The 17187-nt window shown below is 41.6% G+C and overlaps 1 protein-coding gene across 2 annotated transcripts in view; it reads left to right on the top strand.

Annotated features, from left to right (window-relative positions):
• The window catches only part of LOC131106805 (mitochondrial basic amino acids transporter-like), a 34658-nt gene that overhangs the window by 1794 nt on the left and 15677 nt on the right, over positions 1-17187 (top strand). For both annotated transcript variants that reach the window (XM_058056240.1, XM_058056241.1), the window contains one exon: positions 6446-6659. In XM_058056240.1, coding sequence (XP_057912223.1) covers positions 6586-6659 — 74 coding nt within the window. In that variant the 5' untranslated portion in view covers positions 6446-6585. The remainder of the gene's footprint in view (positions 1-6445; positions 6660-17187) is intronic.

Genomic DNA, 17187 nt, shown 5'->3' with positions numbered 1-17187 from the left:
GATCCCCTATATGACAGGAGCATTCTACTCTTTCTATATGACAGGTACCCTCTGCTGTTTTTAAGTAAATACTACACAAGCAGGGGCTGCACGGTGGTTAGCGTGCAGACCTCACAGCTAGGAGACCCAAGTTCAATTCCACCCTCGGCCATCTCTGTGTGGAGTTTGCATGTTCTCCCCGTGCATGCGTGGGTTTTCTCCGGGTACTCCGGTTTCCTCCCACATTCCAAAAACATGCTAGGTTAATTGGCCACTCCAAATTGTCCATAGGTATGAAAGTGAGTGTGAATGGTTGTTTGTCTATATGTGCCCTGTGATTGGCTGGCCACCAGTCCAGGGTGTACCCCGCCTCTTGCCCGAAGACAGCTGGGATAGGCTCCAGCAACTCCCGTGACCCTCGTGAGGACAAGTTGTAGAAAATGAATGAATGAATGAACTACACAAGCACTAATCAAAGATCCTCTATATGGCAGGAGTGCTCTGCTGTTTCTAAGTAGCTACAGTATTCTAAGAACAGCAGTCAAAGATCCTCTATTTGACGAAAGCGCCCTGCTGTTTTGAAGGACCGACAGTAAAAAACATGAGTCAGAGATCCTCTATGTGGCAGGAGTGCTCTGCTGTTTTTGGTAAATATATAGTAATTAATAGAAACATATTAAAATATATTATATTATATAAAAATGTTAAAAAAAAAAATTGAAAATATTTTAGGAAAATATTATTGACAAAAAAAAGTTTACTGATTGCGTTTTTTATTCTGCTTTTAAGGACATGCTGCAAGAAGCAAATCAAAGATATTTCATATGACAGGAGCACTCTGCTGTTTTTAATTGTGTATACATATGGATTTTTTACTGACAAAAAAAAAGTCAAAGATGGTGTATTCAAGCAGCGGTCCATCGTCACATCAAGTACATCCATGGAGCGGTTCCAGACAGACAAAATATGAAGCCAAATGTCCTTTAATGTTGGAATTCATAACTGAGATATTCCACGTGTTAAAAGATGATAATGAAAATTATGACCTTGAGCTTTTTGAAGACGCCTTGTAGACTTGATGTGAGGGACCATTCGGCGCTGCTGCAGCTTGAAGCCCCCTCATGGTTGGTCCAGCTGCCTAAGGATGGATATGTCCATGGGGGGGGGGGCTTGATGCCTGCGGGCGGAGGAGTGTGTGACGGCGTAGCCACAATCCTGGTGGATATTTTAACGGGGAAGCAAACGGTAGAGAAAGTGGGCCATTGGCGAAGGTTAGGTTACGCTGCGTGGGAGCGCTGCTCTGTGTGACCCGTGCTGCTATTTTTAGGAATCTGCTGGCAACCCGTGAGGTCATGTGTGGGCCGGTGGAAGACCCCTGATATCGGGTAAGAATAAATGTCATTACGGATATCACATGACTTAGCAGGTCAATAAAAATTTATTTTTACCCCAATAATTGGAGGTAGCTACCACATCTAATCATCAGATTACACATGAGGGGACGGGGAGAGCCGGCCGAGCGGGGCTTGCTGGAAGCGTAGTCGGTACACAGGGCCCCCCCCCCCCCCCCCCCTTGTTGGCGGCCATCTTTCATTAGACGCTGCCGAGATGTTGGCGAGGGACCTGAGTTCATGCAAGGACATCCAAGAATAGGAAAGCAGGCTGGAAAGAGCCTGCAGCAAAACACTAAGTGTGGCAGGCATCCAGCTCCAACCATTGGTAGCATGACTGGAAAGTCATTGACAACACACACACACACACACACACACACACACACACACACAGTGTGACGATTAAGGTTGAGTGTGCAAGGCTGCAACTTGTGTCTATTCATGGTCCGTCTGTCGGCCAGGCGGCGTTTGAGTGGTCTTGTAGTTGCTAGGCAACCATCGCCTCCTCCCTCTCGGGTTAATCTGTCTGGATGCAGACTGACGTCACCTTGGATTACCGGTCGTCACGCACCCGTGTGTGTGTGTGTGTTTTCAGGTGGGTGTTCCCAATCTTGGGTCCCTGAGAGCCAAAGGGTCCATGGTGCTTATCAGTGCAAAGGGGTCTGGTGCCGCATGAGGGCAAAGTGGACAAAAGGGGGTCAAAGTGCGTGTGCCGGGTTGTGATAGTCGTTTTACAGCCAAAGCGAAACCAGAGTAAAAGTTGCGATTGAGATGAGCGAGAAGGTTGATGATGGCGATCAGGAAGGAAATGCTTCTTGGCGATGACGCAGGGGCCACAAAGTTCCAACGACGTGCTTCGTTATTGACTTCATTATTGATGTCATTGTTTAATGACTTCATTATTTCATTTTTATAATTCTATTTTTATATTGCTCCAAATGATTCATATACTGATTTTATTTCTTCATTTGTTGCTGAATTACTTTCTTGCACTTCTGTTATTTTATTCTACAATTTAATAATCATTTTACTATGTTCATGATAACATACTCTATGTAATATATTAATTTACATCATCATTCTAATCACAATAGTTTCTTTTTTGCAACAATAATATCTATATTTATTCTGCTGACATATTTTATGATAAAGCAATAATTTTGATAGTTTTTAATTACTTAAGTAGTATTTTATCCATGCATGATATTCCAAAATTATGCTTATTACAATTTACAATTTTTGATTTTTATTCCATTGTGTTCATTATGACATATATTAGTATTTGAATTTAATCATTCTAGTCATTGTTTTTATTTAATTAGTATTCCTTTTTACTGTAAGCTGCTGATTATTATTACATATTTGATGTTGTATGATAAATAATCATAATGATTAATACTCATGATGATTGACTCAACTCATTAATATAATAGTTTTTATTTAAATTATATAATATCTATATGTATATGTTTTATATATATATGTATATGTTATATATGTATATGTTATATATATGTATATGATGTGTATATATATATATATATGTTATATATGTTATATATATGTGTTCCTTCCAGCAGTGTTGTGTAGTTATTAGCTGTTAGCTATTAGCTATTTGTTATTTTTTTCTCATTTGTTATTAGCTATTAGCTATTTGTTATGTTATTAGCTATTAGCCATTTGTTATTTTTTCTTATTTGTTATTAGCTATTAGCTATTTGTAATTAGCTATTCGCCTTATAATAGCTGTACATACTCATTGGTGGTCTGGATTATGGAATATTTCATTTCTATGTCTTCACCAAGTACAGACTTTCAGCAATGCTAGCATAGCTACATGAGCTACATTGCTAACAGACCTCTCACCTTTTGCCTGGGAGCATTTTAAGACGTGTAGCGAAGCCCGGTGAAGGAGCAGATCGAACGTTAGCAACACATGACCGTTGGAGGGTCGTGGGAGTCGAACACCCTAAATGTGTTGGTTTGGACGGCGGCTCCGGTTGGTCGGTGCCTAATGAAGTGTCCAGTGGGTGGCGTGTGCGGGTCGTTAGGTAAGATGGGGCGTATAAATAAGCGCGGCGTTTGTGTTCTTTGTGCAAATATTGAAAAGAGGTAGAGGCCTCTGGTCAAACATGAAGTTAAAAGTGGGCCAAACAAGATCTTCTCTCTTCCTTTGTGGTGGAAGCTGCAAAACCAGGAGATCATCTACCTTTTCCCAAGTTAATTATTGGCCGACGTGTGATGTGATTGCGTGATGCTAAGTGGGGCAGTACAAAGGCCCAGAGGAGGCCAACTGCACGTTCAATCCCTTTCTCCATACACCTGAGCCGACCTTGGGGCCCCTCGGGCGGGATGACTGAACTCCATGTCCACCAAATACTATGGTAATGGTAATGGTAATGGTTTAATTTCATTTGAACATGCATCAGATTACAATTGAATGCATCACATAATCAGTTCCACATGTCCAAAAGGAGTAGGAAGAAGCAAAGCTTATTAAATCCTACCCCTCCATCTGGTACTTTTACAATAAGTAACTGTTACATTTGTTCACTTCCTGCTTTCCTAAAATAATTTAAGTATTTTTCATTTTGATTTTTTTGAATTTTTTGATTTTTTAAATGTTTTATTTTTATAAAAAAAATCCTTTTTAATTTTTAAAAATATTTAATATTTAATTTTTTTGTCATGTACCGAAGTACAAGGTGATATGACCATATAGTATATATTATGATCATGTCTAAATTATCATTACAAATAACATACAACTTACAAATATTTATTTATTTATTTTGTTCTATTTAATTTGGCCAATCTGTTATCTATGATACATTTTTCTACGTCGACTTTTTCTACGTCGTGCTTAGGCTTTAAAGCCCGGGTGTCCAAAGTGCATCCTGGGGGCCTTTTTGGGACCCGCAAGTGGGTTTTTATTGGCTCGCGGCCGGTTCTTAACATCAAATGAAACACGGAACATTGAAATGATGACAAGATGTCGTAGCGTTCCGATTTAAAGTTTAAATATTAGTTTGGCAGCTCACTCTGCTACCCCTGGAGGGCGGGGGGGCTTGAAATTTCTCACACAGCTTAGCTAAACACCCACTGTAATTTCACGGCGTTTAGCAGCGCAAATTTGGTACACACTTTCGGGCGACGAATTAGCACAAATGGAAAAACGTTACAAGGCATTTTCACCACAAGCCATAGGGGGCGCCACCAGCGTCGTTTATGTTGTGTTGCTTGTGTTTCCACCGTGTTTACCAAACAAAAGCAAGTTGTGCATTGAAACGTTTAAATACCTGAGCAGACTCCGCCCACATCTCATCATGCATGACAGGGTGTGAAAACACGTCTGGACATCTGGAGTGTCCTGGCGTGATCCCTGCACGAGTCGACAAGCGGCGACAGAATGCGTCTGCACGTGCGAGCGCTTGTAATCGGCCGAGCTAATAAGCACACATGTTATTTCCGCCGCTTTGAGCAGTTGCAAAACACAAAACACTCACGTCTGCACCGACAAGCCCAAAAGGCTTTCCTGGAACGACGCTTGGAATTTTTGTGTAAAATTATCTCACCTTAATTTAGTTTGGCACTCAGTTAGTCGTGTCATTTTGCCAGGAATCGTAAAAATAACACATTTAGCTTAGCATGTTAGGTCGTCTCTTGTTTATCACCGTTCCTTGGTTCCACCGGTGGAATATTGTCCTAATTACAACATAGTTGTTTACCACTTTCTGAATACGCTTTCTAACATTATTAGAGCCTTCTTCTTAACATTAGAGCCCTCTGGAAATGAAATAACACCCCTATAGTCACCTTTGCACTACTAGTACATGATATAGTAGATATAATAACACAAAATAAGACATGGAAAAGCTGTTTATCACCTTCGAAATACACTTTTTTTTATCATTAGAGCCCTCTAGACATGACATAACACCCCTATAGACACATTTGCACTCCTATTACATGATATAGTAGATATAATAAAACAAAATAAGACATGGAAAAGCTGTTCATCATTTTCTAAATACACTTTTTTTATAATTAGAGCCCTCTAGACATGAAATAACACCCCTATAGTCACCTTTGCATTACTATTACATGATATAGTAGATGTAATAAAACAAAATAAGACATGGAAAAGCTGTTTATCATTTTCTAAATACACTTTTTTATAATTAGAGCCCTCTAGACATGAAATAACACCCCTATAGTCACCTTTGCACTCCTATTACATGATATAGTAGATATAATAAGACATGGAAAAGTTGTTTATCACCTTCTAAATACACTTTTTTATAATTAGAGCCCTCTAGAAATGAAATAACACCCCTATAGTCATCTTTGCACTCCTATTACATGATATAGTAGATATAATAAGACATGGAAAAGCTGTTTATCACCTTCTAAATACACTTTTTTATCATTAGAGCCCTCTAGACATGAAATAACACCCCTATAGTCACCTTTGCACTACTATTACATGATATGGTAGATATAATAACACAAAATAAGACATGGAAAAGCTGTTTATCACCTTCGAAATACACTTTTTTTTATCATTAGAGCCCTCTAGACATGAAATAACAACCCTATAGTCACCTTTGCACTACTATTACATGATATAGTAGATATAATAACACAAAATAAGACATGGAAAAGCTGTTTATCACCTTCGAAATACACATTTTTTTTATCATTAGAGCCCTCTAGACATGAAATAACAACCCTATAGTCACCTTTACACTCCTATTACTGGCTATAGTAGACATAATAAGAGAAAATAAGACATAATGTAGACTCACTGGTCTTTGTTGTGTCATCGACGTAACACATAGTGTTCATTTACTTGAAATTGAAAATGCTTTATTGAGTCCAAAAATGCATACAATCAGCTAAAATGTGGATATTTTGGACTAATTGTTGGCTGTAGTCAACCAGCATGATTATGAATATATTTTGGATGTACTGTGATAGAGTGAAGCCAGAAAGTTAGAAGTGGGAATTAGCGCGGGATTAGAGTCTTCCCTCAGTTGTAGCAGACCCCCCATGAATGAAAATGTCACCCCCAGAGTCACCCAAATCCTTGATCAGCCACCCGAAATGCCAACGCCAAAGGTTTTCCCGGTCGGATCGGACCCGGCAAACAGGATGCATGACTTGGATGCGTCTCCATGGCAACGTGAAGTCGTGAAGACGACTGCTTTGGCGAATGTTGATTCGAGCGGTGCCATTCCTTTCACGTTCCCTCGCGGACGGCAGCGTGAGCAGCACAGTTCATGTCAGGTGAGGCGGCGCTTCATGTTTTCCTTCCTAAAACGCTGATGACCGACTTACGCCCACCAACCAACCTACTAACGTGCGTGCGTGTTTCCCCACATCAACAACTCTTACCACATCCTCCGTTTGTCCCCGTGGACGACTGCCGTCATTATTTTGCTTTGTAGATCAGTGTGTGTGTGTGTGTGTGTGTTTGTGTGTGTGTGTGTGTGTGTGTGTGTGCGTGCGTGTGCGTGTGCGTGTGCGTGCTCCCCATGCCTTTCCCAACGCTGCAAGAGTACATTGTGTACATTTGTTGACGCGCGTTACGCAAGCGTAGATCCATTCATTTGAAGACATTCTGTTGTTGTCGTCCTTGCTGCTCTTGTTCTTGATGCCGTTGCTGTCTTGTATGTTGCTCGAGGGTGTACAAAGTGCTGCTCTGGGGCCATCTGCGGCCCACGGCACATTCTTAACAAGAAGACTATAAGCAACAACAGCACCAATGGAAACATGTGGAATTAGTATGTAATAATGCTCTAAAAGGGCATCTTCATTCATTCATTCATTCATTTTCTACCGCTTTTTCCTCACGAGGGTCGCGGGGGGCTGGAGCCTATCGTAGCTGTCCGGCGAGAGGCGGGTTACACCCTGGACTGGTGGCCAGCCAATCACAGGGCACATATAGACAAACAACAATGTTATAATATTATGAGGAAAAATGACGTATGTGAGCAAACAAGGCCAAATCAAAGTGGGAAAGTGGGTTGTCGAAATATGACGACAATAAAATTGTAATTACTAGAAGAACATTTCAAATTGAAATAGTAAAAAATAATAATAAAATAATAATAATAAAATAATAAATACATAAAATAAAATAAAATAATAAAATGTTATGAGGTAAAATGATGTATGTGAGCAAACAAGGCAAAATCAAGGTGGGAAAGTAGGTTGTCGAAATATGACGACAATAAAATTGTAATTACTAGAAGAACATTTCAAATTGAAATAGTAAAAAATAATAAAATAATAATAAAATAATAAATACAATAAATATATAAAATAAAGTAATAAAATATTAGGAGGAAAAATTACGTATGTGAGCCAAATCAAGGTGGGAAAGTGGGTTGTTGAAATATGACGACAATAAATTAATTACTAGAAGAACATTTCAAATTGTATAATAAAAAAAAAATAATAAAATAATAAAATAATAAATACAATAAATACATAAAGTCAAAATGTTAAGTCAAAAGTTGCAATGTCATGAGAATAATAACTAAATCTCATTAATGATCAACTATTTTTTTGAAGTTCCAATATTAGGCTAATATCCTGTTCATTAAACCATAACGATAGGAAGAACTAGTTGGGAAAATTAAAAAATAAACAGCAGAATTGGAAGAAAACATCAAGTCAAAATATTAAGACAAAAAAAATGTAATTTCGGTTTCATACGTACAATTTAAACATCCCAGAAAAAATACCTCAAGAAAAGGAAATAAAGTTGTAATTTGGGGGAAATTAAGTTATAATATACTGGTAATATTATAATATTATAATTATGTGAAAATAATATTATTATAATATTTTCTTTTCTTGGGCTGCTTTGGGTTATGTCGACAACCGCTTATGTCGATGTCAGCCAGCCAGCCAGCCTGAGGGAATCCAAACATTTTCCATACTGTACCGCATGTACAGTGTGTACCCTGCTTATCAGCACACGCTGCCTTACCGCTCTCGGCGAGGTGAGAGGTGAACGACCCTCAACGGTATGCCTGCTCAGCCGTCACCTCGTATTGACTTCATGTGCCGTCTGGGAATCCAACATACGTAGCGAAGAGCTTTTAATGCTGAAGCACGCGTGTGGGTTTATTGATACGGAATATGTCATGATGCTGAACGCGTGGAGCGGCGTGGTGCTGCCAAGTCCTTTTTCCTGTCCTGTCCTCTGATGCACTCTGCTTTCTCATCCTGTCCTCACCTCACCTTCCTCCCGTCCCCACCTCTTGGCAGCAGGCGCTCACATAACTCACGGACCGATGCGCCGTGCCGCGGCATGAATGCAAACTATGCAAACACAGACGGCTCCTCTTTTTCATGACATCGTCGGGAAGCGACTAAAGGGAGCTGCCTGGCTTCCTCGAGTGCGACGCCCTCGTGTCTTGGCGGGCGAAGCTTCTTCCCGTGTTACGTCTGTGCGGTAGACGGCCAAAGCTGTAATGAACGTTAACTCATCACGATGAGAGGCCACACGCACGCTATGAACTTCACTTCCTGGACTGCCGGCACGCCAACGACTGAGGACACGACCTCGGCGCTAGTGTCTCTTGTTGGACCGCTTCCTCCTCTTATATGGGACTTCCACCTCGACAAATGAGCTAACGTCGTAGCCTAACATGAACAGATTTATGTAACAGATTTACCTGATAGTACCTGGGCATACTTGTCACACTGTAGTCATGAAGTCAGTACCTGGTAATACTGGTCATACTGTAGTCATGAAGTCAGTACCTGATCATACTTGCAAGTCGTGTCTCAAATCTTTAACCTCAGGTCTCAAATAAAACATGCAGGTCAAGTCTTTAACCACATGTCTGGAGTAAAGATATCAAAGTCAAGAGTCAAGTCTTTGACTCGAGTAAAGATATCAAAGTCCGATGTCAAAGTCCAAGTCAAGTCTTTAACCTCAGGTCTTGAGTAAAGATATCAAAGTCCGAGTCAAGTCTTTCACCTCAGGTCTTGAGTAAAGATATCAAAGTCCGAGTCAAGTCTTTAACCTCAGGTCTCGAGTAAAGATATCAAAGTCCGATTCAAGTCTTCAACCTCAGGTCTCCAGTAAAGATATCAAAGTCAGAGTCAAGTCTTTAACCTCAGGTCTCGAGTAAAGATATCAAAGTCTGAGTCAAGTCTTTAACCTCAGGTCTCGACTAAAGCTATCAAAGTCCGATGTCAAAGTCCGAGTCAAGTCTTTAACTTCAGGTCTCGAGTAAAGATATCAAAGTCCGAGTCAGTTCTTTGACCTCAGGTCTCGAGTAAAGATATCCAAGTCCGAGTCAAGTCTTTGACCTCAGGTCTTGAGTAAAGATCTAAAAGTCAGAGTCAAGTCTTTCACCTCAGGTCTCGAGTAAAGATATCCAAGTCAAGTCTTTGACCACAGGTCTCGAGTAAAGATATCAAAGTCCGAGTCAAGTCTTTAACCTCAGGTCTCGAGTAAAGATATCAAAGTCAGAGTCAAGTCTTTGACTTCAGGTCTCGAGTAAAGATATCAAAGTCCGATGTCAAAGTCCAAGTCAAGTCTTTAACCTCAGGTCTTGAGTAAAGATATCAAAGTCAGAGTCAAGTCTTCGACTTCAGATCTCGAGTAAAGATATCAAAGTTCCAGTTAAGTCTTTAACCTCAGGTCTCGAGTAAAGATATCAAAGTCCGATGTCAAAGTCTGAGTCAAGTGTTTAACCTCAGGTCTCGAGTAAAGATATTAAAGTCAGAGTCAGTTCGTTGACCTCAGGTCTCGAGTAAAGATATCAAAGTCCAAGTCAAGTCTTCAACCTCAGGTCTCGAGTAAAGATATCAAAGTCCGAGTCAAGTCTTTAACCTCAGGTCTCGAGTAAAGATATCAAAGTCAGAGTCAAGTCTTTGACTTCAGGTCTCGAGTAAAGATATCAAAGTCCGATGTCAAAGTCCAAGTCAAGTCTTTAACCTCAGGTCTTGAGTAAAGATATCAAAGTCAGAGTCAAGTCTTCGACTTCAGATCTCGAGTAAAGATATCAAAGTTCCAGTTAAGTCTTTAACCTCAGGTCTCGAGTAAAGATATCAAAGTCCGATGTCAAAGTCTGAGTCAAGTGTTTAACCTCAGGTCTCGAGTAAAGATATTAAAGTCAGAGTCAGTTCGTTGACCTCAGGTCTCGAGTAAAGATATCAAAGTCCAAGTCAAGTCTTCAACCTCAGGTCTCGAGTAAAGATATCAAAGTCCGAGTCAAGTCTTTCACCTCATGTTTTGAGTAAAGATATCCAAGTCAGAGTCAAGTCTTTGACCTCATTGACTAAAAGTATGCAAGTCAAGTCTTTAACCTCAGGTCTCAAGTAACGACGTGCAAGTCCAAGTCAAGTCTCAAGTGTTTAATCTCACGTCTCGAGTGAAGACATGCAAGTGTAAGTCAGGTCCAGACAGTTGGAGACAAGTCCCAAGTCATAGACTTCTGAGTCCAGTTGAACTAGGGTTAGAGGGGTTAGATGTGAACAATGAAAGACTAGTCCGTGTGACAAACACAATGACATGAAATACACGAGACCAGTGTGACAAGTCTAAGAGTGTTGATCCACACCCTCGTTTGTTTGTTCTCAAACCTGATTGGACGTTAATAGATGCATTCAGCGAGGCTACCGTGAAAAATTATATAACAATATGTTACCATCTACTCGGCTGCACGGCGGCCACACAGCGAGGAGACCCGAGTTTGATTCCACCCTCATGCATCTCTGTGTGGAGTTTGCATGTTCTCCCCGTGCATGCGTGGGTTTTCTCCGGGTACTCCGGTTTCCTCCCACATTCCAAAAACATGCTAGGTTAATTGGCCACTCCAAATTGTCCATAGGTATGAATGTGAGTGTGAATGGTTGTTTGTCTATATGTGCCCTGTGATTGGCTTGCCACCAGTCCAGGGTGTACCCCGTGTCTCGCCTGAAGACAGCTGGGATAGGCTCCAGCGACCCTCGTGAGGATGAGCGGTAGAAAATGAATGAATGAATTTCCAATACGTTACACTCCGTGTGTATGCTAGCAGCCCCGCCTCCACCCACAAAAGAAAAGGGCTCACTCTCTTTGTGCCGTTGTTCTATGGAAGAAACGTGCTAATATTAGAATTCATTGTAGTATAGATGGCTTCCTCTGGAGGCACTAGCGAGTCATGACAGCACAAGAGGAGCGTTTTGATTTTCTTTCATTTGGTTTGTTTTTGTTTTTTGGGTTTTTTTTGGCTGTGATTGATGTGTTTTAGGCATTAATTTTTTTTAAATAACCAAAGCCTTAAACCAGGCGTTTCCAAGGTGCGGCCCGGGGTCATTTGCAGCCCGAAGCCTTACAGGCTAAACAGCTAAAACCAGCACAATTGTTACCTCAATAATGGAAATGAATAGGAAGAGAAAAAAGTCATTTAGTCATGAAAAAGATCCACCATTTTACAAGAATTAGCACAATTGAGTAGAGTGGAAATACGAATGAAATTAATTAATCTCTTTTTTTTTTTTAATGCCATAATATCATGAGGACCAAAACTAAATATGGGGCACATCTTATAATATTATGGGGATAAAGTCATAATTTTATCATTAATTATTATTATTATTGAAGTAGAAAGTTGAAATATTTGGAAAATTTAAAAAATGGGAAAAATCAGCTGTAGAACTGAGAACAAAGTCCATCCATCCATCTTCTATGATATGGATATCCCAGCTGAAAGGCGGGGTCAACCCTGTACTGGTCAGTCGTGTCTGGCTGGCCACTTCTCATATGATTTTTGATGACTTTATCATTTAATAAGCATAATGGATATAATGAGAAATAAAACCAAATAAAGTCATTATCTTTGGAAATTTATGTTGGGAATAAGGTCAGAATATTTCAGGAATAAAATCTGAATATAATGGGAATAAAATCACAATATAATATGAATAACATAATGGAAATAAAGTCATAATATTGTGGAAATAAAGTTGTGATATAATGGAAATAAAGTTACAATAACATGGGAATAACTATCGCATGGGGGGCGATAGTCAAGGCGCTGTTGCACTAACGCCCCCCCCCCCCCCCCCCCCCCCCATTTGAACTCGCAGCGAAGCACAGCAGCGTGTCTAAGAGTTCAATTCCAACATGTAAAACATACAGGTTGGCAGGTCTGCACTAATATTGAAAGTCCTTCCTGCCCCCCCTCCCCCACCCCCACCATCAGTTCACCGCCCTCGGGAGGCCCACCCCACTATTTGAGAAGCACTACAGTAACCACGGATGAACCGGGCTAAGCAGCTCAATCATGAATAAATAAATATGCATATATTTTATTTGAATTTGCTGTTTTTTCAGTGTTAAAAATTGCTGTTATTGTTTTTTTTTGGGGGGGGGAAACATAGAAAGTAGCAACATGATGTCCTGTGTTTTTGGCCTTATTTGTAGATTTTGTCAGTTTGTTTTGTTAGCGGTGGCAGTGTGGTGACAGGGAAAGTCTTATTGACTGAGGCCTCTCCCGTGTGTTTACATTGAGCCGACGAGGAAGACAAACTGTACAGAGATGTGTTTGAAGAAGTGACTCACTGCCGCTCATTAAAGAGCTTTTGGGCGCAGGGCGGCGCTTCTGACAATCCTGGCTGAAATTTGTGCATCAGGCAACATACGCTTATGGACCCAAGGCACACAAAGTCAGAGTCTTTAACCTCGGGTCTCGAGTAAAGATATCAAAGTCTGAGTCAAGTCTTTAACCTCAGGTCTCGAGTAAAGATATCAAAGTCCGAGTCAAGACTTTAACCTCAGGTCTCGCGTAAAGATATCAACGTTCGAGTCAAGTCTTTAACCTCAGGTCTAAAGTAAAGATATCAAAGTCCAAGTCAAGTCTTTGACCTCAGGTCTCGAGTAAAGATATCAACGTTCGAGTCAAGTCTTTAACCCCAGGTCTCGAGTAAAGATATCAAAGTCAGAGTCAAGTCTTTAACCTCAGGTCTTGAGAAAAGATATCAAAGTCCGAGTCAAGACTTTAACCTCAGGTCTTGAGTAAAGATATCAAAGTCCGAGTCAAGTCTTTGACCTCAGGTCTCGAGTAAAGATATCAACGTTTGAGTCAAGTCTTTAACCTCAGGTCTCGAGTAAAGATATCAAAGTCCGAGTCAAGTCTTTGACCTCAGGTCTCGAGTAAAGATATCAACGTTTGAGTCAAGTCTTTAACCTCAGGTCTCGAGTAAAGATATCAAAGTCCGAGTCAAGACTTTAACCTCAGGTCTTGCGTAAAGGTATCAACGTTCGAGTCAAGTCTTTAACCTCAGGTCTCGAGTAAAGATATCAAAGTCAGAGTCAAGACTTTAACCTCAGGTCTCGAGTAAAGATATCAAAGTCCGAGTCAAGTCTTTAACCTCAGGTCTCAAGTAACGATGTGCAAGTCCAAGTCAAGTCTCAAGTGTTTAATCTCAGGTCTGGAGTAAAGACATGCAAGTGTAAGTCAGGTCCCAAGTCATAGACTTCTGAGCCCAGTTGAACTCGGGTTGGATCCAAGGCACACATGAATAATAATATGTAATAATATAAAATATGTCATCCATGTTAACTCTATGACTGACTACATAATCTGCTATCCAAATATTTGCAATGCTTACTTTGGATTTGGAAAGAGTTGTGGATCTTATTTCAAGTAGCCTAATTGCCAAATGAAGCTAATAGGCTTTTGTGTGAGGGATTATTATTGATCTACACTTGTTCCATTTGCTGGCTATAATCATCAATTTCACCCTGCTTTCCGTCTTAAAGGTTCAGCGGCGTCTGACCAAGAAGCGATATGAACATTATGTTGTTGTCTGAACTTTATGACTTCCTTCCTGCCGTTCGTTGATGAAGCGTGTGATGAGAGGCTGCTTGACTAATCCTGATAGAAACTTTTTTTTAAGAAGGCCAGAGTTCCCTTCGGTGACTGATTGTACATTCATTTTCTACCGCTTTTTCCTCACTAGGGTCGCGGGGGTGCTGGAGCCTATCCCAGCTGTCTTTGGGCGAGAGGCGGGGTACACCCTGGACTGATGGCCAGCCAATCACAGGGCACATATAGACAAACAACCATTCACACTCACATTCATACCTATGGACAATTTGGAGTGGCTAATTAACCTAGCATGTTTTTGGAATGTGGGAGGAAACCGGAGTACCCGGAGAAAACCCACACATGCACAGGGAGAACATGCAAACTCCACACAGAGATGGCCGAGGGTGGAATTGAACCCTGGTCTCCTAGCTGTGAGGTCTGCGCGCTAACCACTAGACCGCCATGCCGCCCTGATTGTACATATCATACGCTATGTACTTGACTTGACTTGAGCGTATTAGTTCATTATTGCTGCTGATCCCTTTGGCTGCCCCCCAACCCCCCAACCCCCCCTTGCTGTGGCGCTGCAATGGAGTGTATTGTACTAAAAGCTCCTTGATAAACATTGACTGGTGCTTATGGAGTCCCCAGCCGTGACGTGAAATGAACACGGATTGCTCCCTGGGGGAGGTCACAGCGGTTTACCGGACGCAGACTTAATGCTTTCTAGACACGAAGCAGTCAGGCTGGTCGGGTCATTATGCTAGAACGCTTTGGCTTTTGGCATTTTAGCATTTTAGGACAAGACCAATGAGCAGAAGGTCCACGTGCAAGCACATTTGCAGAATGCTGATGGATGGATGGTGGACTATGTTGGATGATGGCACGGATGCATCAAGCTGTCAGTGGACGACGGATAAGATAACGAGAGATGATGAATGGACAGATAGCTATTGATGCTAGGTGATGGTGGAGGTTGGATAATGCATACTATAGAGGATTCATGGGTGTCAGATGGATGCATGGTTTGATGTTGGGGGGGTTGGTACATGGATGAAGTGCCAAATAAAGAACTGTTGGTATAATTGATGCATGGACAGGACCCCCCCTCCACCCCCTCCATTGTGTTGGGTTCCACACGGGAGTACCTTAATGGCGCTTTCATTCTCTACCATGTATGGCTTTCTTCTCTAATGAGGCTTTTTTCCCGTCTAATGAAAATATGTGCAACATAGCGACCGTGCCGCCAGCGAGTTAAACCGACCCGCTCGGCCCTCGGGAGGTGGAAGCGGGTCAGCCTCTCATTGAGTCGAAGGCAGAACGGTCAAAGTCAATGAGCGGCGCTGTTCCGTTTGTGGGCACCGCCGGGTCAGCTGGATGCCAGGGTGAGGCTTAATAAGGTTTGTTCTCATGACCCCGCTGGAGACGCTCCCCCGAAGCAAAAGGCTTCCCCCTCACAAAGGACATCACAGTAGGCCAGCATCTACACCCAAAGAATACCAGCACCGGCCCGCTGTGTCCCGCTTTGTGTGACCTGTTTACTCTTCGCTATGACGACTATGGGGGCGGGGTGGGGGGGCTCTGCCACCATCCCAACCTGACCCGGTGTGAACTTTACTGTAAGACACAAGCGTATTAGTGTGTGAAAGAAACCTGGCTGCTCTCTCTCTGTGTGTGTGTGTGTGTGACAGACGTGTCCCGTCCTCCGGAGAATGAGCTCGCTCAGGCGTGATGGCCGACATGCTTGGAAAAAAAAGCAGCCTTGGACCAGTAAATAAACGAGTCACATGACAAATAAGCATAGAAATATAACAAAGGCGTATTTCAATCTAGTGATGCGATGCTGGAGCGGTTATTCTCCATTATCTATGACAACATGAAACCATATGCAGTAATCCCTTATATCATTATTACATTATCTAATAATGAAAACATTATTAGAGGCCTCTGGACACAAAATAGCACCCCTATAGTCATATTTACACTTCTATTATTAGTATAGTTGATATAAGAGAAAATAAGGCAAACTGTTATTAAGACCGATTCTCTTGTGTGTTACTATAAATGTCTTCTCACGAGTGGCCGGCAGACAGGAAGTGACAGGAAGTTGTATTTTAGCTTGGCCCGGGTTACGGTGGTAAAGTGTTTTAATGAGTCCTGCTGTTGAACCAAGTCTGAAACAAGTCTGGTGCTTGTGTGTCTCATTACAGTCATTACTTGTGTGGCAACATTACAGTAACATTACTGACACCTAGTGACCATGGTTATTTATTGTTATTGTGCTTCTTATTTGCTGTGGTTGTGCATGAACAGCCCGGTTCTCCATCCGGAAAACAATGGCGGCACTCTGCCTTCATGTTCTGCGCTGGTCTCAGTCCGGAAAGGCCTGGCATGCCCGGAGAATATATTTGAGCGATGATGATGCTAGGTCAGGGGTGGGCAAATATTTGGACTCGAGGGCCGCATTGAGTTAACAAAATTGTCTGGGGGGCCAGAACATATACGTATTTAACACACACACACACTATTTTATGCTTATCATTTTCCTTGAATTATTTGTCTAATTTTATCTGTAAAAGTGTTATCCTATATCAGTTGTATGTTCTCATGTCCCTTTTTTAGGAGCACTTTAAACATCACACCACATCAAACTATGTCATTTAATTTTACAGTTTTGTTGTTTATTTTTTACTAAATCAGACATCCGACTTGCTAGTCATGTTGCCAGTTTGTATGTTAAAAGTTGAAGTTACTTAGAAAGCAACTGGCGGGCCGGATTCAAACGCTTGGTGGGCCGCATGTGGCCCCCGGGCCGTAGTTTGCCCACCCCTGTGCTAGGTAGTAGACACGTGACTTACGAGCAGCACTTCCTGTCCCTGTAGCGTGTACCGTGTGGGCGTGTGTACCCGTACCAACAAACAGACGTAGCGTTACATTTGACTCCGGTGACGCATACTGGGAAGAACCGTTCTTTCCCAATAAGGCAGCTTGGC

This window comes from Doryrhamphus excisus, chromosome 19 (genome assembly GCF_030265055.1).
Source record: "Doryrhamphus excisus isolate RoL2022-K1 chromosome 19, RoL_Dexc_1.0, whole genome shotgun sequence".
NCBI classification, from domain to species: domain Eukaryota; kingdom Metazoa; phylum Chordata; class Actinopteri; order Syngnathiformes; family Syngnathidae; genus Doryrhamphus; species Doryrhamphus excisus.
Note: the sequence above shows the minus strand (reverse complement) of the source record. Positions and strands in the feature narration are given on the sequence as shown.